Below are 21,213 nucleotides of genomic sequence, written 5' to 3'. Positions count from 1 at the left end.
AGCGCAGACTTGATTGGTAAGGAAATTGGTCAATCAACTTAAAGGATTTAGGACTCAGCATGGATAAAATCAAATACAATTTAATCAATATTAGTTCTGTTATTCATTCGTTTGATAGTAAAATTACAGATAAACCTGGTGGTTTTTTTTTCCATCAACACAGCTTTGTTTTCTAATTATACCTTAAAATATATATATTTGTTCATTCTGGGGAAGATGAGATCTTTGTTATATATTTTTCCTGAGGGGCCCAGGGCCCAGCAGTGACATGCTGCTGCTGAGGCTGGCTGGGTCGCTCCACTGGGGAAGAAACCTGATCTGGTGAGTTTGTCTGGGCTCACACTGCCATGCAGACTGCTGATGTCAGACTGAGCATCCCCAACGGGATTACAGTCTCTGCTATATGCGTGAGGCATTTTCAGTATCAATATTCAGAATATCAATTTGGACATTTATCAGCAAGAAATTTAAACACAAGGGTGAAATGAAGCCTCTACATATGGTCTCCTGAATCATTCTTTCTCCCTCTGTTTGTACTCTTCATGGTGGAGAAGTGACGCTGTGACATCATGAGTATAGTGAGAGTGTGAGCTGATGAAACTCACCATAACAGCAAGGACTGGAGTTTTCAGGGTAATATGCACAGGTGCTGTAAACAGCTTCTCAATGCAGACATTCAGGACCGACTCTAACACCAGCTTGTTTAAAGAAATGACTGTTGCCCTTTGCAGTTCCAGCTCAAAACTTAAGCGATTATTTGAGAAAATACTGGAAACATCAAGGCTGATCTTAAATACTCTGGTGCATTTATTTTACTCTTAGTCATTGTAACTCCATAGTTGTCTTTGAAGTCACAAGGAAGGTATGTTGATAACTAATTCTATCCACAGTTAAATGACCTTTCTATTCATACAGAAAATCCATCTGGTCTTTCCACCAGTGGCAGCAATGAATTCCCCTACACTCAACAATGTTTCCTCTTGAAACAAATGCAGTTATCTCCAGGCTTATTACTTTGACATGGGAGTAAATGATTGTTTTACGACTACACAGACACAACGCTTCAATGATCAATCTAAATTATGGAGATTTATCACCGGACAATTTTTTTATGACATTTGGAAGTGGTTCCAAAGGGAAGGAACACAGGACATTAGTTTGGGGATGTGAATAATTAAACACACAGTCAAACAAGCATGAGCGTCTCCGTGATTGGCTGAAATTATGCCCAGATTCTTTCACCTAATGTAATGCCATCACTGTAGAACTGTCTTTTCAAGCTGTAAAAATGGAAAAAAAGGTCTGAAGTATTAAACTTTGACAATGATTAGTCTTTTCCCTTCATAGCTCCAGAGCGCTGCCTGGGGTGGATCAGTCTATTCCAGGAAGATTAAAAGTGGGGGATGCGGGAATTTTCAGTGAAGCATTGGTCGACGGCTTGCTCCGATCTTGCTGCAGGCTTACGTTACCTCTTGGTGGGGGTAAATACGGTGGGAACATTCGCAGGCTGGTCATACCCATATTGACCCAGATATTGGACTGGGGAGTGCGTGTTGCTGGCTGCTGGCGGAGGAAGAGGAGGTAGCGGGGGAAGAGCTCCAGCTCTGATTGGCCTGTCTTGCTTTCCAGGATTACCTGCAGAAGTGGAAGAAAAAAACGACAATGCTCACACTTAACAGAAATGAAATGATCATTAGAGATAAAGATATGTCAAAAGCAAAAGTAGAAAGACTTTTGATAGAAAGTTCAAGTCTTAGTGTCAGTGACAAAATAGAACTGAAACTTTACAATTTAAACCGTGATGAAATACAAGAATATATATCATCTGTGAACAAAATGCTGTATGCACAGGCCTTCTTCTTGCTCTCCTTCTTCGAGCCTTCTTCTTGCTCAATATGTTGCAAAACTCATCTAAAGAGCAAATCACTAAGAATGAATGTGAAAAAACAATAACAACACCTTTAGTCCAGAGGCTTGCAAAAATATTTCTCCTACTTTTTATTCAATACAATCTGTAGTCTAAATAGATTTTTTATTTTATTTTATGAAATGGACCTACATAGAATAGTTCAATTAGTGAAGGGAAATCTAAAGGAAAAAAATCTAAGATAAAAAAGATTCTAAAATGAAAAAACAAAAGAAAAGTAATGTGTGCACATGTACACCATATTATCAAAAGAGAACTTGAGTGACATCCCATTCTTAATCCAGAGGGTTTAACATGACGTCGGCCCACCCTTTGCAGCTATAACAGCTTCAACTCTTCTGGACAAGCTTTCCACAAGGTTCAGGAGTGTGTTTGTGGGACTTTTTGACCATTCAGACACTGATGTTGGAGGAGAAGGTCCGCAGGCTCGCAGTCTCCGCTCTAATTCATCCCAAAGGTAATTTACTAAATTGAAATTGTGTTGTGTTAAAGAAGAATTGAGGCTAGCCTTTGAGACCATAAACTAACTTGGAGAACAGATAAGTTGAGGAGTAGGGTCAGTTTATTTTATAAAAACTTATGGAAAGTCATGCTTTATAAATTTTACCTTCAAATAAATGATTTTGATATTGTGGATGAACTGCTGGCTTGTGTTAAACCTATACAACCACAGGTAGGTTTTGTCAGCAGAACAAAGTTGTGGTGTCCTTCAGCTCTGGCCTTCCCAGCGTACTGAGCAGCGGCAGGTCCTGCCTCACAGTAGCGCTGAGCTTGGTTAGCTGTTGAGTGGCTGTGCTCTTTTTACTCACCGGTCGTGGCAGGCTGAGGTTGGCACCGTACCAGTGGTACAGTGCCCGCCATACTGGCTCTGGCACCGTCTCAAAGTCTCTACCAGGCACCAGCTGCAAAGACCGCTTCAGCCTACCACCCTCCATGGTTAATGTAGGGGCCTGTAAGGGGGACAGCACAAATATCAGCATTTAAATAAGTGCACAAAAGACACTATTCTGTCATTCTGAATAACACATAATAGTCAGAGACAGCATCCTAATGCTGTGCACAAGCTGGCATGCTTCTATCATTCTAGTGAATAGTAGAGATAAGACCATACAAAAGGGAAGACCCATCTGGTCCCTGAAAACTTCTGCCAAAAGAGGAGCATTTTTCAAATGGGAATCATGTCTTCTGTTAAGTCGAAGCTGCCAAATACTGCACATCTTCTAAGTGCACAGTTTTGTTTTATTGACTGTATGTTGTCAAGGAAACGCATGCTATGAGGATAAACAAAGTAAAGTGTTCATTTATGATCAAAAACCTTGATAACATCTGTATTTTAGATGCATGGTCGCATGGCAAACCAGAGGAACTGTATGAGTCGTGAGATCCTCTCTGAGGCCGTCTCTGCTCTCAGATGTTAAACAAACATCATCGGCAACGTTTCGATCCACCAGTGGGATCTTCCTCAGGCAATGAGAGCAGTAGTCTGGGGTGACTTATATCACATGACCTACATGTAGGTTACCTGGCAAAGCAGGTGAGCGCACCCTAAGGTGACAAGTGGCATAACAAGCGCCTAGACGCGCTGGCATACTATTTAAAAGAAGACCAGTGATCACAGTCGGTCATCAAAGAAAACAAAAAAACAAAAAAACAAAAGGAACAATCAATCACAATAATCGATAAAAGATATTTGGTATGGAAGACACATAAAATACAAAATATTCACAATAGGGGCCTCAAGTCAAATTCCATATTGAGACCTTTGGGGGACAAAGTGTTTAACATGTAAATATAGAATGCTTCCCTTCTAAGCAGAAGGTTATCAATGTCTCCTCCACGTCTGGGGGTGGAGACTTGCTCAATGCCAATGTATTTTAATGTTGACAGGTTATGTTTAAAAGTGTTAAAGTGCACAGCAACTGGATTTTTTTGGTCATTAGTGCGTATGCTACTTATGTGCTCCGCAATGCGAGTTTTAATGCAGCGTGTAGTTTTGCCTATATAGGCGAGGCCACAAGGGCACTTGATCATGTAAATAACGTTCTTGGTGTTGCATGAAATAACCCCTTTTATTTTGAGCACCTTCCCGGTGTGTGGATGGGTGTAGGTATTACACTTGTAGGTAAAATTGCATTGTGCACACTGTGCGCACCTGTAATTTCCTTGAGGGAGAGGTGAGAAAAAAGGTGGTGGTTTTTTGGGGGGTTGGTCAGCTCTTACGACCAAATTAGATGCATCGTTTTGTGAGTACAGACCATATTTGTACTACTGTAGAAGTTTGGTGTCATGGCATGTGATTTTAGTGTGGTAATTTTGGAGATACTGCCAGGATCCATTAACCCTTGTACGAAGCTATTCGGGATAACTCAGTAACTCAGCTGATGTTCAGCCAATATCGAAAAAACTTCGGGTGGGCTACTTGGCTGGATATCACGGTTCAAATGACCCCAGGTTGAATCTTCTCCGGAGTATCGCTTTAAATAGTATGCCAGTGCGTCTAGGCGCTTGTTATGCCACTTGTCACCTTAGGGTGCGCTCACCTGCTTTGCCAGGTAACCTACCTGTAGGTCATGTGATATAAGTCACCCCAGACTACTGCTCTCATTGCCTGAGGAAGATCCCACTGGTGGATCGAAACGTTGACGTTTATGTATATATGAAATAAAGTTTATTTTTTGGAGCTTATACCCAGTGTGCGGACCATTTCATCACACTGTCTGACACTTTTGTCCGGCACCTGGATTGCTTTGTGGATGTGCGCACCCCAACCTCCAAACAAACATCATTAGCCACCAGACTGTGTGGCGTGGATTTTCTGATGTGAAACTGAAATATAATTTGGTCAACAAAGTAACCAAATAAATGCCCCAAAACACAGGCAACTTATTACACCCACACATGTTACTAAATATAAGCAATTGAACAATGAAATTATGTCAATATTCACTTATATATCCATTTATCTTTCCCTTTAACTGAACAGCTAAGCCCTTTGACATGAACCTTTACCCTTTGTCTAATATGAGAGCCAAATTTGGGAGGTCCATTTAGCTGCTCCGTCTCTGAAAGTGACATTTGATCATCATCAGCAAAGCGTGCTAAGCATTAAGCTGGAGTAAAAACATGGCTTGCTTAGCCAGGGAAAGGCCTCTGAAGTGGATGGGTTAAAGTGCAGACACTTTGAGACATTTTGCTTTTACTGTTTTTCTACAAAGTTACATTAATTGCTTAGTCAGAAATTGTAAAGCCCATTTCTTTCTGAACTTTCACATAAACTACATATCCAATTAAAATGACTTTTTACTGCAAATAAACTAAATACACTGAGTCTCAATCTCAAACACATACAATGTTCCTTGCCTTCATTGGGTCGGTTGTGACCAGAGACTGGTTGTCAATGGCTCCAGGCCTTTGTGCTGCCAGTTGGGAGGGGAGGTGGCCATTGGCTCCAGAAAAACACTGATTGTTGTTGTCTGATACGTTGTGCTGACGAGCAAAACAGCTCTCTGTAGCTGAGGGAGCTACCTGAGGGCTCAGAGCTGCTGGGACAGAAAAACACACAGTCTTAAAACTCTCAAAAATGCTGTCGCAATATGTTGCTAAAAATGGTTCTACCATTACCTTTAGCTTTAACGTATTGCCAAAGTTTGGATATCAAACAAACTGCAACCTCTATTGTTGGGAAAACAAGCTACTTATCTCGTTCATGGGGGGACATCTGAAGTATACCAATTTAAATGAAATGCTGGTATTTGAGTGGAAGTTGTGACATAAATAACATAACTGACAGGAGGAAATCAAAGCTTCTGTTAAAGCCAGGGGAAATGTGGAGATTAAAAATTATCAACAGTATTCAAACATTGGCCAGATCTAAATAAAGAGCACGGTGCAGCTGATGAGCACCCTGATCAGCCAGTCAGTGGTGCAGCACTGATTAGGGTGCTAATTTCATCTTTTTGGATGCTTGCAAAGCACGAATAAATTAGAGATGTTTTTATACTTAAGACCATTTCATGTTATACAGACAAGAGGTCAGAGTTTTAGATTAATACTTGGGATTTAGAATATTTTGGATCAGCTGCCCATGTCTGGTTGAGTTTTATACCAAGACCTGTGAAAACATCATTACAATATCAGGCTTGCCATAAAGAAATATATGGAAAGGTCTGTCCTGATGAGAGGAATCCTTCCATTCTCCTCATATTTTCAGTTCACACATGGCTCATCTGTAGCTGTTGGAGTAGGGCTGTGGAAATGTAGGGCTTTACACTTAGATTACACTTTCACCATTTTAAGGTGGTAACTCACTGTCTGCCAAAACAAGAAGAGCTTTATTAAGTCATTCATTTGAAACTGTAAACAGTTGAGAGGCTTCACTTTATCTAAAAGCATTTGCTTTCATTAACAGCAACTTAATGCCATGTTAATACTGAAAATCATTGTATTGAATACTTTGTTTCCTTACAACTACAAAGTTTGCTTTTTTTTTTTAAATTTCCCATTTAAGTCTACTGTCAAATTAAAATCAACATTCAGAATCAACGTTCTTAACTCTCAACAACACAACACAGCATACTTTGAAGTGTCCTGCATAAAAGAATGAAAAACAAGGATTCTGATCTACTATCAACTGTGATGATATGTCTGATGACTGACCAGTTTCTGTAGCCTCTGAGGCGCTGGACAAAGCATCAGGTGACCTCTCCTCAGAAGGGCTGACGGCGCCAGAGGTCCCCAGTCCTCCCAGTCCTCCCAGTCTGTCAGGTGGAGCGGGCTCCACAGTGGACGTAGCCATCGGGGTTCTAAAGGAGCTCAGGATGGACGGCTGTTCCACCACGATGCCCTTATGCTCCTGGACAGGAAGACAACAGCAGGGACTGCCCTGTCATTGTTTAAAGTGATAGTTGAGGTTAATGTGGTATTGGCTTTCATGACAGTCACTGCTACTGTCATATAGAGAGCAAAATGCAGAAATGAACCTGTTCTGGTTAACTGGCTGCCAGTTGGCATGAAGGCAACCTAAAGCTCCTCCTTCCCATTAATGTGGTGGCTGCTGAAATGGTTAGTGTTACATGTGAATGACCTCTCCTTGTGCTTTTACATAACAGCCATCTGATGAGGTCAGACCTGGAAACATATATGTATCACTTTAAACACCTGACACGTCTGAGCTTCAGCAGTCACATTAACAGATAGACAACAGCGGCAGGTTAATCTGGCCTTTGAGAAGCTGCTCAGAGGAATCTGACACAGACACATCCTGTTATCAAATGAAGAAAAAGAATGCAGCTGTACTTCTCTCCTCCTTGGTTGTGACAACTACTGCAGCAGTGCCTTGTTTTTTCACAACATTTGAGCCAAATGCACAAGACATACTTGATAAGGGTGTAGAGATACTGATGGAGGTAAAGATACTGCAGAAGGGTGCGGGTTAAGTTTCTTCTTTCTTTCAGACCATATATCAATATTTTCTCCTGCATCCACCCATCACTGTTTGGTTTAATGCAATGCAGAGTTTGCTAGCTTGATATGATTTTGGTTTTTTATCACTTAATGAAGTGTTCCTATGAGAAGACGGTAGAACTCTGGAAGGAAGTAAAGTTTTGTTGTGTTGGTTGTGCAGCTTCTTATATGAGAAACCTTAAAACCACCTCAGGACTCCAAGTGTTGAAAAAGGATTCCACTTTTCCTGTTGTTGCGCAGACTGAAGACCGGCATTCAACTTGGAGGATCAACTTCAGAAGCTGATCATATTCATATATCATTTATGTATTTATCTTTAATATTGGACGCTCTATAGACAGAAATTTAAAGTCTGTGTAAGAGTAATGCAGATAATCAGCTTGTAGAGATAATGCAAAGGACATAAAGCACAATGCCAGTTTAGAATGGTTCGCATTAACACTGATTTTTACTTACGTATTTGACGTAGTCTTTCCACTGCTGCCACCACAGCATGGAGATAAGGAACCAGTTCTGGCTTGGCTGCAGCCCATGTCTACTCTCCCGCTCCAACCAACCCCTGCACACACACACACAAATGGAAAAAGGACAAACATTAGGTCTTAGCACAGCACTTATAGTATACACAATGCAAAGACAGGAAAAGAGAACAAGTACCTTATGATCTGCCCCTCCTCCTCAGGGGTAGCAGGCCTGAGCCCCAAAACTATGTGGCAAACCTGGACCGAGGCAAACACATACAAAACGCAGTGAGAGTGATGATGAATAAATACTGTTTCTGTATCAATACCAGCACAAGTCGTTCAATTACAGCATCTGGGCATACTAACCTGGAAGAGCAGGTTTAAGAATTCATTGGCCAAAGCACTCTTCACGCTCCAGATCTGGTAGTCCTCAAGGGTCAAGTGACCCAGCTGATGAGGAATCAAACAACACAGAAGTCAGCATACTAACACTTTCCAAATAAACATTTCTGTGGAACCTTGGAGAGAAGTAAGGAAACTATTTCTCTGCAAATGGTCCTGTGTATGGAAATAACCCTGTGGTAAGACCAGAAAGCTTTTAACTGAAAGGTTTCTGCAGGTGCACTGGGCTGCTCCCAGTGATGATGCTGCTTTCTTTATGTCAAACAGCCTAAAACTGCTGTTAAGGCAAGGCAAGTTTATTTGTACAGCACAACTCAACTACAAGGCGATTCAAAGTGCTTTACAGAGACATTAAAACAGTAGAAATAAAAAGCAATAAAATCAGTAGTTAAAATCAGTAGTTAAAATAAAATTAAGTTTTGAAACTCAAGCTTCAGATTTGGAGCTTTATTCAGATGCAGCTGAAAATAGGTGTGTCTTCAACCTGGACTTAAACACACTGAGTGTTTCAGCTGATCTGAGGCTTTCTGGGAGTTTGTTCCAGACATGTGGAGCATAGAAGCTGAATGCAGCTTCTCCATGTCTGGTTCTGACTCTGGGAACTGATAGAAGACCGGATCCAGATGACCTGAGGGGTCTGGAAGGTTCACACTGGGTCAGGAGGTCACTGATGTATTTTATTCCTAGACCATTCAGAGCTTTATAGACCAGCATCAGAACTTTAAAGTCTATCCTCTGATGGACAGGCAGCCGGTGTAAAGACCTCAGAGCTGGACTAATGGGGTCCACTTTTTTGGTCTTTAGTGAGGACTCTTAAAGGTCCTATGGCATGAAATTTTCATTAGAACACATTAATATTCAATTCAATTCAAAAATACTTTATTTATCCCAGAGGGAAATTAAATGTTGGTGTAGCTCAATTAAATCAAGGAGTTATTATAGATGCTGATGGCTGTGGGCAGGAAAGATTTCCTGTAGCGGTCCGTTTTGCATCCAAACTGAAGAAGCCTTTGACTGAAGAGACTCTGTTTTCTGATAACAGTCTCATGGAGAGGATGTTCAGGGTTGTCCATAATTCTCTTGATTTTATGCAAAATCCTTCTTTGCATTATTGTCTCCAGAGGTTCCACAGTCGTCCCCAGAACAGAACCAGCCTTCCTTATCAGGTTGTTGAGTCTTTTTAGGTCCCTGGTTCTGATGCTGCTGCCCCAACAGATGACGCAAGAGGAAATGACGCTCTCAACAACAGACTTGTAGAAGATCTGCAACATCTTGTTGCAAACCTTGAAGGACCTTAGCTTCCTCAAGAAGTACAGTCTGCTCTGTCCTTTCTTGTAGATGGCTTCACTGTTGTGTCTCCAGTCCAGTCTGTTGTCCACATGAACACCAAGGTATATGAGTTCCCCTAGCCTGCCTGCGGTCCCCCAGTGGCTAAAAATGACGATAGACCTAAACCATGCACTGGAAATTATTCTCAGCCTTTGGAAATGTGACCATGCAGATGGCCTGATCAGGAAAGCCGCCGCTTATGACGTGGAGGTTGTTTCCACCCAGAGCCAATAAACTGCCTTTCCCCGCCCACAGCTCTTTGGCCAGCTCATTGCTCTGTACATGGATGTAAAAAATCTGTTTAGAGCTCCTGCATCAGAACCTCTAAAGAGCCAGTGGACAGATTTTGTTTTTTTCTGGGAAAGTGACGACAGAACCGAAGAGATTTGTGTGTGCGCCAAATATTTCACCTAAGAATGTTTTCAGAACTTGGGCCAATACCGAGCCCAATGGAGAGCCCAGACACGCTGCGGAGGAAACTCATTTCAGCCGCTTGTATTCGCGATCTCATTCTCTCGGTCACTACCCACAGCTCGTGACCATAGGTGAGGGTAGGAACATAGATTGACCGGTAAATCGAGAGCTTGGCCTTCTGGCTCAGCTCCTTTTTCACCACAACGGGCCGGTGCAGAGACCACTGCAGACACCGCACCGATCCGCCTGTCAATCTCCTGCTCCATTCGTCTCTCACTTGGGGAAGGATCTCATTCCCGAGAGTAAGTAATTTAACGCTCTATAATTGTGTTGCTTTCCTGTATGTACAGTATAGTTACATAGCTTGTTACCACAGGAAAGGGGTTGTATCGTTAGCAGCTAACGTTAGCTAACGGTTAGCTATGCAGCTAATAGCATCTGCAAGCTCTTATCTCTGTCAACTGGGCTGTTGGAGGTGTTTGCATGCCCATGAGATGGTTAGCTCGCTCATTTTAGACCAAAACCCCCTACTTCAAGCTTCCTGAAGAAGAATGAATCCGCAAATTCAGTGCATTTCATCAGGATAATGATTCATTCATGGTTCCAGAGTCAAAACGGTCAGTCTGTCTGTGTCGTTAGCTCTGCAGCTAATAGCTCGGTCACTGTCGCTAATGTAACGGTAAATAGCATGAGGTATTCGAGTGGACACCTCATTTACTGTAACGCCAGTGTTGTGTACTTATTTGTTGTTTTGATAGCCGTCCTGCTGTTGGTGTTATGGCGCGCGCGATATCTGCCTTTCCCCTGATTGAAATGACTCGCGCTACGTGCATCTTTGCAAACCAGAGCAATCAGATGAGAATGTCAAAATCCTCACTCCTGCTTTCCCCTTCACGCACGCCTTTTTTGCTGTGTCTTGTGTAGCACTTGCTTGATGTTTGACTGTGTTAGGAGAGTTGTTCAGTAACTAGTTCGTCATATTGTCAAAGTAAGCTCATATCAACAGGTTTCGCTAGTTTTACGGCATAGGGCTGCCGTGCCATCTACGTGCCATAGCGATTCACAAAACATTTGCGCAAGGTACCACGGGCGTAAGTAAGGCCACACCCCCACTAAACAGCTCATTCTGGGGATCCTAAGGAAAGCTCATTTTTGGGACTGGCTGTAATTCTGCACCAAGGCAGAATTTTGGGGGGAAAAACTCAGATACAGTATTAGGGGACCACTAAAGCCTATAAAAATATATAAAAGCCTCCATTTATTTTTATGCCATAGGACCTTTAAGGAATGTTAAGTGTAAACAGATGTCGACTCTCTCTGAATCAGGGCTGAAATCTGATAGCTATACTTCTGTGCAAGTGTTTTTAGCAATATTTATAGTAGGGATGTCACGAGAACTGATACTTTGGTACCAAGTTGATGCCACAATTCTAAAAACGGGACGGTACTCGTTTTTCTACAGTACCGTAGGTACCGTTGGTACCAGGGATGAATTGAAAGGTAACGTGGGCAGCATATACACCTACAAGTGTTCCAGTGTGCCATTAAATGCCAAAGGAACACGGAAGATGGCAGCTGCAGCGACAGCTCCGCCTCGACTCGTCGAAAAGTAAAATAGTGAGAGTCGTGTCTGGAAGTACTTTGTGTTTGAGGCGGATGATCAGTGATTAATAATAGATTCACAAAAACCAATATGCAAACGGTGCCAACAAGCTTTTCAGGCTACGGCTACACGGAAACGAAACGAGTTTTTTTTTTAAAAAAAATTCTTGCAACCACACGGCAACGCTGCTGTAAAGACTCAGGTCCAGACGAAAACGGATGAAACGATGCAGTACACACGCCACTGTGTCACGCCACACTGTGAGACAATAGAGAAGTCTCACAGCGTCAACGTTTGACTGACGCAAAAACGTTTTCGCTGTAATAATGGAAACGAAACGACCTCGTTTTCAAACTTTCCCACTCTGGAACCCGTTCTCAAAAACTATCGTTTTGGGGTAGTGGGAACGCCGGCTCCGTGTGGCCGCGACAGCCAAACGATAAGAAAAAGTATCGTTTACAGTGAAAAACGTTTTCGTGTAGCCGCAGCCTCAGATGAAAGGAGGAAACACTTCTGATTTAGCGAAGCAGCTCAATGACAGACATCCAGATTTATTCACAGAATTCAAGGTGAGTGACTTTCAAGTCATGTTAACGTTCACTTTGCGTGAGAATTCACACCCATTGTTCTCAGTTGAATTGCTCAGGAAGTATCGTGTCGCAGAGAGATAACACGGATATCAGGTGAAAGAGCGGGAATGCGCCTGTCCAAAGATGGTAACTGTTTGTCTATGCCTCGAAGTGTTATAGTTAAAAATACAATCTGAATACAGCTCTGCGCGTCCATCTCCACAGTCATTACTCGTGTTTGAATTACTCACGAACTCCCCATCGCATAGATATGAAACGCATATCATATCTGCATAAGAAAGAGCGGAAACAGGGCTTTGCATAGAGCATCTGTACAAACCGAAATAATCACGTTATGAAGACAACAAACTAACAGAACAAAGTTATGTCTTTAATACGGATGAATAAGTTCCCAAGTCCCCGTCACTACACGGTGCCCCTGATATCAGAATAAACAGCAGAACGCACCCTTTCCGGAAGCATTCCCTCTTACTCTGTGACAGATCAAATAATGTATCTGCTTACATGGCAAAGACTAAAGTTGTGTTCAAAGACGTGCGCAGATCGCCTGTGCGCCGGTAGGCTCCAGCTACAGTGCACATTTTAACATTACAGTCAGGGATTACATGCAGAGACAGGAGATATTGATACAACTCAAATCTACACAGTAAAAAAAACACTGATCTGTCCAGTGGCTTGAAAAACTGTGTGAAAAGGGCGGCTAGTGCTGCTTTTTATATTCAAACAATGATTTAATTGAGTTATTCTCATAATATAATTGATAAAAGAGAATACAAAAAATTTAAAAAAAGATATCACAGCCCCATTGTTTGTATGGATGTTGCATAGTAATGATATCTCACCTTGGTTGTATCATGCATTCTCAGGATTCCCTCGACTATGTCTGACACGCTGCTGTGCAGCTCCTGCAACAGAAACGCACACATGAGGGGGAAGCAGCACACACTTAGCTGCTCCTGATCAGTTGCAAAGGAAACCAGGATTCTTCTGTGAAACCATAACCCGAATTTTTTTTTTTCATATTCAGCTCATGTTACAATGTCTGCTGTATCTCGACCTGTGCTGTGCAGCCTCGTCATCTGACAGAATGATGTTTAATCAGAAGACCATGAATCCAAGCTATGAAAATAAGAAGTGACCAGTAAGCCCAGCTTTTCCATAAAATTCATTTATGAATTCCCCCCGGAGTGAAATCTTCAGAACATCAGTGGCTGTGACCATTTCCTAATGTGCATTGCATCAGCAAATATTCCGAAGTGTTTGCTGTCGTTGCATGAGAGTGTTTATGATAATGAAAGTTTGTCCTTTCTGCTGACCTGTATGCTGCATTCTGCTCTGGATATGCACAGATCCATGCACCGCTCACATCAACACAACAAGGAGCCTTATGGTGATTTACACACATTTCAAGCTGGGAGAGGGCATCTCCAGCAAAAAGCCTCCCACTGTGATGTGCTTGTGTGAACAGAAACTGCAGAAAAAGTCCAGACGTGTCCACATATCCCCTCCAAACCCCCTGTGTTCATGTGGAATTCCGCTGTAGTTCCTGTTCAGAAAGCTCAGCCAAGATAGTTGAGGTATGCTAGGTGTGTTAAGCTATGCTTTTTTTCTCCTTCTGTTAATGTGTAGTAAAAACAAATAAAGAATGAACAATGTAATGAAGAATGATCCCAATCCATATCTCCATAGCACTCCTCTCTCTGGGAAAAGCCCTGACCATTGTCACAGTGTCACAGCAATAAAACAGCTGAGCAGATTGTTTATTCAACCTTTGAAATGATAAAATGTATATGTGTTCATGTTATTCTGAACTCAAAGAGAGAGATAGGAGGAGCACATGAATATTAGTCATGATATATGATCTTGATCGTGGAAAGTTTGATGTTCAGCACAAACTTGTTAACTATGCTGAGGTGGGACTATTGTCAACAATCACAGTGTGTTTACTTACAGGGAGTGTGTCTGTACGATTGTCCTTCCACACCTCCAGCAAGGCCACAACCATTTCATGGAGTTCATCTCGAGACAGAACCCCATCACGGTCCACATCAAACACTTTGAAGCAAACTGGCAAAGAAAGAGAATGCAAATACTGCTCTGAGGCACAGTCATGATGCATCATGTTGTTTGGTCTATTTGTTTCTAAACCAATAGCCTTTCAGTGTTTAAGATAAGAGCAATGGTCATGGCTGCACCTCACCGATCAATACTTTCCAAAAAACATTGAGATTAGAATTCAAGCTCCAGATTACAGCTACAAAAAAGGAAAGCACTTTACTTCTTATGATAAGAAGACATGATATAATTATGTGAGGCCTCTAAGATTTACTAATCTGAAACCATTTCAAATCAAAGCAGGGCTTACATTTCTGCCTTTCAGCGATAGGCCCCCTGCAGCATGCAGAGAGTCCACAAGAGATTTCCTTAAAATCGATGTGATTGTCGCGATTTTCATCAAAGGCATGAAACAAGCCTGTAACACAAGATCAACAACACAGATAATATTAGAACAACGAGCAAGCTAATTCTGAGCATATGTTATTTACATCAAATCTCATTTTACTTGAGTAATGCAATTAACAGACAAGGTCTTACCTTCACTAAGTGAGGCGTGAATGGGAGGAGATACCAGTGGGACAAAGGTTTCCAAGTCAAAGCGACCTGTCCTGGACTGAGCTTTCAGCAGCCAATAACGCTTCTCCAAGTCTATGATGTCAGACTCCTCCACTACAGGAGAAAATCAGTGTTAATGAGGCTGAAGCCAGGATACAAATGTTCAAAGTCAAACGTAATAGGGGTTAGCTGTAATAAATATGGAGTTTAAAAGCATTCCGTTTAGCCATTTTTCCACGAAGACAAAACTTTATTGGTGTAAACAGCTTGTGTGTAAATACAGGTGACAGCAAGCAGAAATTCATAGGCCACCTTGCATAGGTAACGATTGAGATGTAGATCAACCATGTGCTTGGTCTTGCTTACGAATGTGGTGACACTCTTTGGAACTGCTCATTAGAAATCAACAATATTTATTTTTTTAATTTACTAAACATTACATTTCAGACAGATTTAAAAACATCCTTGCCATGATACATGTGTCATTTTTTTAGTCAGTAGCAATATTTCACACTGACAGTACACACAATGTGGAGAGGTTCTTTGATTTTTGACAATATTAATACCCCTTGAGTTATAGATTGTTAAATATAAAACATATATGTTTATTGTATAATTTTTAATCCCATGTGGTTGTATAATTACACAAACACAAATTATAAAAAAAAAACTAATAACTGTCCAACTACTACTTATGGACCCCTGACAAATAGAAAACAACAGTGTATAACCAACTAATATCTACTAGAAACTATAGCATTAGTTAAAATTGGGAGGGACAAAAATCTAGAAATATATTATCTTAGAGGTTTAACAATGAATAAAGAGCAGGGTGCCTGGGTCAAGAGGTGAGCATCAGGACCTGTATTCATCAAATAATACTGCTGATGACTAGAAGGTGGAATGGCAGAGTAGAACTATGGAGAAGAACAGTAAAACCACCTAACTTACCAAATCTAACTAGAACCTAACTCTAAGATATACTCAGCATTAAATAGCTTCTGGAAGAAAGGACCTCCTCTGTCTGTTAAGAGAACAAACCTGCCCTCTGTGTGACCAGAGAGTTAAGAAGAGCAAAAATTATGTTTAGGAAGACTTTGATCACCATTTTTCAGTCCCCCTCCCCCCAGCTTTGGTAGCCTTATGTCAATGTCCGCTTTGGAACATTTTACTATCCAAAACAATGCACAGCAATTACTTAATTTCTTTGGGTTTTCAGTTGTTTCTTGGACAAAAACGTGTGATGTGAAGAATGGTGCCGTGAGAAAAACTAATGACCCTGAAAGAATATCAAACACTTTATTAAAGGATCCTTTTTTAAAACTTTAACATAATGTAATAAAATTGGCTACAATTGCAAAGATGTCAACCTGTAACATACATTCAGTGCTAGCTTTCAGCGGTAAACTGGTTTCGTACGGTGGCCCTGAAGTGCAAAACACAACAACAAAAGAGAAACCACAACGGCAAATCAAAAAACACAACGGCAAAAGAGAAACCACAACGGCAAATAAAAAAAACACACTGGCAAAAGAGAAACCACAACGGCAAATAAAAAAAACACACTGGCAAAAGAGAAACGCCGACGGCAAATCAAAAAACACAACGGCAAAAGAGAAACCACAACGGCAAATAAAAAAAACACACTGGCAAAAGAGAAACCACAACGGCAAATAAAAAAAACACACTGGCAAAAGAGAAACGCCGACGGCAAATCAAAAAACACAACGGCAAAAGAGAAACCACAACGGCAAATAAAAAAAACACACTGGCAAAAGAGAAACCACAATGGCAAATCAAAAGACACAACGGCAAAAGATAAAACACAACGGCAAATCAAAAGACACAACGGCAAAAGATAAAACACAACGGCAAATAAAAAACACAACGGCAAAAGATAAAACACAACGGCAAAAGAGAAACGACAACAACATTAACCAAACCGGAAAAGGTGGGTACCCTTGCGTGACCACCAGTCCAATTAGCGACGATTCATGTTGCCTGAGGGTACCTACCTTTTCCGGTTTGGTTAATGTCATTGTCGTTTCGGTTTGCCGTATTGTTTTTTGATTTGCTGTTGGGTTTTCTCTTTTGCCCCTGTGATTTGCACTTCAGGGCCACCGTAGTTTTGTGACATAGCTACATTTGGGTTGTTACCAAAGCAGGAAAAGAAGTATGACATTAAGCTCTATTCATCAATTACTGCACTGTAATCATTGGCATGCGGGAGCAGCATCAGTTGCTTAATCCACGAACCATACTGGAAACATCCTTAAGTAAAATGTTGGCCTGAACAGCCAGAATAACCTGTTTTAACAATTGTAATTAGTATACATAGTAAGAAGTAGAGTAAACTCGTTAGACATCACGATATCAACAAACTCATGAGGGGTTAAGTAACGACCAAAAGCAGGGATGGGATCCAACTCCACTTGAGATGAAATTATACGGATCAGACAAATATAGCATACTATATGAGGCTTGCCAGGGTCAATGAACCAGTCTCTCCCTTTCAACATGCTAATCCACAGCTTAAGGTAATAGGATTCAGCAGCTAGACAGCTAGCCTTTGGCTTGGGACCAATATACATGACAGGTGTCAAAACAAAGACTTGCAATCAACTGGCAGTCAAATCCTGGCAGAAGTTGAACTATGGTTTACAGAACTGGATTACAAAACAAGCTTGTTTTAACAACTACTGGTCACCAGCTCCAGTCAGATGGGGGGATGATTACAGCTGGCTGGTGGTAAAACTGAATCTTAGAAAGCACACTGCTTGAGTGCGTTGTTTCCTTGTCCTTGTTGTCATTCCCTTCACTTCCCATCTAAACATCAGAGTAGTTGGCCTAGCACTGCCCAGGAGGCACTCTATCACCTTTGCTGTTTACTGCAGGTTGCTTCCTGGCTCTGATGCTTTGGCTTAAACAAACTAAAAGGGAGCACTGAGCGCAAAATCAATATCAATGACTTATAATGTTAAGGGAACTAACTGTAGATAGCATGGAGGAAATAATATAAAACTAATAAATTATTGATGGGTATAGATTGAAACAAGGACCAAATACCTCTCAGTCTCAAAGCTCTACTGGACACTGCAAATTCTACAAAAACAAAGAGTACTTTCTTTGTAAAAATCATAAAACAAGCACAAGCACACAAGTTGGGCTGCGGTCAACGAACCTATGGCTAAAAAGCTGATGTATCAAGGCTTAAACATCAGTGGACAGAAAAGAAAGACAGCATCATTTTTTCAACACATCACTGATTCGTACTGAAACTCAAGAACCACAATAAAGCTGAGTATATGCCATTCTGACAGACTGACTGCAGATCAATAGAACTCATCACCCTCACAATGACTTTCTCCTTTTCCATCCATCCCAGGGTCAACCCCTGCTTCTACATCATCAGCGTAGCACTAAAGGTTACATCAATCATTTCTTATTAGCCTTCAAGTACTTATAATAATGGCAGACTTTACAGCTTGTTTGTTCGTCTATTCATCCTAGTATTGACATATCTTAAAAGCATGAGCTGTTATGAGCCTCAAGCTCCTGTCACTTATAAGACCAAAAAGACCAACACATTATTAGTCTCTGTTTGACCGCTGAGCTGCAAGTCTTTACGCAAAAAAGCAAATATGGAGGAACACATGTAGTTAAAAATCCCTTACTTCACGAGCTAAGTTCTCACAAATAAGAACAACCAATGGTACATATATTGAAAAACACAAGTGAAGAAAGCTAGCACTTGATAGTTTTCTAGATTTGACCAATTACAATGCATGACTACCATTTTACAGTAGATGTCCTGCAAGTCTGATACCTACCTAGAGGTGCGACTCTCTCAGAGTGGCAGCAGAGATACCATAACATTATCCAGGGAACATCTTTAGAAAGGTGTTGCAACAAGCTGCATGAAACGTAGTAAAGTTCCTACGACAACCACTCACAAAAACTATGTCATCCTGTACAGAGGGCTGATATCCAAAGGATTTCTATTCTGACAATATTGTGACAGCTTCAGAAGCCAGCTAGTTAGCAGATGATTCACTGTGTTAAGCTCTGTCATGAGTCAAGCTTTACCTTCTTGTTCTGGAAAGAGTCATGAACCAGGACAGTGTCAGCCACTCTCTCCAACACACACACACACACACACACACACACACACACACAGAAAGTTAAGAGGATAAACTGGGAGCAGGCAGATTAAAGGCAACATCCAGGTTCACTGGGCAGAACAGGTTTTTTTCCAACCCGTTGTCCTTGATTGGCAAAATAAAGCCTGCCTATATTTGCTAGACCATAAACTCTAAATAAACCATTACACTGTATGCTGTTTTTATATAAAAATGCCCAAGCAAGTGCATGACAGCAATGGGGGTAAAAACATCGCTTTTTAATAAGAAGAATCCTCTGGCCCTATCGGGACCAGGGAGGGCAGCCAGTAGCATTGAACACATCACTTTAACGCAGGCAGAAAGTTTTTCACCCTAACCCAATATGGAGCTCAGAAACACTCAGGTTTTAAAGCAAGGCAGAACGGGATGTTGGTTGCTGACATTTTGTGTCACGGTCACTTGCAACATTTTCGTGGAGATGATACAGCTGGCTAAAAAACTGAATAAGAATGTTGCTTTAACTATACAGTAAAAACAGAAGAAGTACAGAGTGAACCCTGCGAAAATGAAATAAATGTGTGTCCAGTTTCAAACCTTATATTCAGTGCCTTACCCATTCTCACTTCCTCATATCTGATTTATATGCCCATGGGGACTCTTGACTGATGCTGTGCATTCACGAGCCCGTTACACCCCGTCCTGACATACAGCGAGCGAGCAAACCTGACGCGAAACGACGAAGGTTGACCTGATATGCAGCGTGACGATTTTGTCGCGAGTGATTCTATTGGTTCAGAATCCAAACCAATCAAATCATCGAGGGACGTAAACAAACTTCTGGCGCTCTTTTTTAGATTTCTGGGTCATAAACCATTGGGTGCTGTTCCACGGTGCAGATCAGCTTCTCCTCGTCCATTATTCCCTGAGTGATGCTAACCTGTTGCTAACTAGCTTGTCAACAGGAAGCGGCGTGTTCATTTCAACCAATAAGAAGTGGTTAGGAGCGGGACGCCGCTGCAGAATGTCGTCCAGATAGAGACAGCGCGGGCGATTTTATAAGGGGTCGGCGTCATCGCTGGACGGAACGACATCACTCGCGGCATGTCAGGACAGGCTGATTGAAAAGTACGCTTTCTACTCACTTTTTATCCATCGCTCGCGGCGCGCCGCTGTATGTTACCCTGACCTTAAAAATCACAACTGAATGCCTAAACTTCAGTTGTGAACCCCCAAAAGCCCATAATGTCTGTGTCTGCTCCCACACCACCCAAATTAAATGAATCAATGGAGTGGCAGCTATTTTCAGATCAGGGTTAGTCATCAGTCCCAGACCCAAGATTAGTTTGAGCTCTTTTGAATCTCTGATTCTCAGTTTTTCCCACGCAAAGTGGAAATCCCAGAAACCTCTTGTGTTTGTTGTTGTGTATCGTCCACCTGGCCCTTATTCTGAGTTTCTGTCTGAATTCTCATAGTACCAGGGGCAACCCTATTTAAGATCAAATTTGATCAAACATTTGGTATTTATAATGTTTTCCATTCTGTATGGTATGGCACAGGGCTGGGTGCATCAGAGAGAGACAAGGTGTCTATGGAAAGCAGAGATGAGGTGAAAAACCTGCCGTGTTTAATTGAGATGGGAAAGTGAAAAGGGGAAATTAGGTGAAAAGATGTAAGTGAAGTTAAACCTGTACTTAATCGCCAAGGCACAACCGCTGAATCGTAGATATATAAAGAATAATTGAATGACTCCATCAAAACCTCTGTGGTATTTCCTGGGATATGTGCTCCATACAAACAAAAGCAGAATTGTGCGGGAGATGTACCTCGCTGACTATCTACAGCGGATCAGAATGATACTACAGAATGAAGCACACACTTGACATAAAGTTCAGGAACAACATTTAAAGAAAATAAATAAATATGAATAAATAAAACCATTTCTGATGAAGGTAAAAATATTTAGTATATTTACTATGTTTACTAATTATCTAAGCAGCTGGGCAGGGATTTTATTAACAGGTTTATATTAGATTAGATCCTAATAAATACTTTATGTCTTTTTCTTATCATGTCCCTTTTTAATGGTTCTATTTTATTCATATTTTAAACCCAAATTATTTTACAATTTGCACCCATTTCTACTTGCTCTGTCTGTTTTAAAGTAAATTGGTTATTGATTAAATCAAATGAGATGAAATGTTTGGCTGAACCTCTGTGATCACACAATTTGTTGTGATGCTATAATTTCAAGAATTGGCTTTTTTTTCCAGGCATTTGCGGTCTTGTA

General features: G+C 41.2%; 1 protein-coding gene across 7 annotated transcripts in view; it reads right to left on the bottom strand.

Moving 5' to 3' along the window:
* usp32 (ubiquitin specific peptidase 32) overlaps positions 1-21,213 on the bottom strand; it is a 63,935-nt gene that overhangs the window by 21,466 nt on the left and 21,256 nt on the right. The window contains exons 6-16 of one of the 7 annotated variants that reach the window (XM_075474205.1): positions 14,788-14,919; positions 14,558-14,665; positions 14,144-14,259; positions 13,035-13,097; positions 8,221-8,304; positions 8,048-8,109; positions 7,847-7,949; positions 6,584-6,809; positions 5,276-5,469; positions 2,737-2,877; positions 1,470-1,635 (exon numbers count right to left, since the gene is read on the bottom strand). In XM_075474205.1, the coding sequence (XP_075330320.1) occupies positions 1,470-1,635; positions 2,737-2,877; positions 5,276-5,469; positions 6,584-6,809; positions 7,847-7,949; positions 8,048-8,109; positions 8,221-8,304; positions 13,035-13,097; positions 14,144-14,259; positions 14,558-14,665; positions 14,788-14,919 (1,395 nt within the window). The remainder of the gene's footprint in view (positions 1-1,469; positions 1,636-2,736; positions 2,878-5,275; positions 5,470-6,583; positions 6,810-7,846; positions 7,950-8,047; positions 8,110-8,220; positions 8,305-13,034; positions 13,098-14,143; positions 14,260-14,557; positions 14,666-14,787; positions 14,920-21,213) is intronic. The other 6 variants (XM_075474209.1, XM_075474207.1, XM_075474211.1 and 3 more) reach the window with 6 other exon arrangements.

This window comes from Odontesthes bonariensis, chromosome 9 (genome assembly GCF_027942865.1).
Source record: "Odontesthes bonariensis isolate fOdoBon6 chromosome 9, fOdoBon6.hap1, whole genome shotgun sequence".
Taxonomy (NCBI): domain Eukaryota; kingdom Metazoa; phylum Chordata; class Actinopteri; order Atheriniformes; family Atherinopsidae; genus Odontesthes; species Odontesthes bonariensis.
The sequence above is the reverse complement of the archived record's forward strand: the minus strand, read 5'-3'. Positions and strand labels throughout refer to the sequence as shown.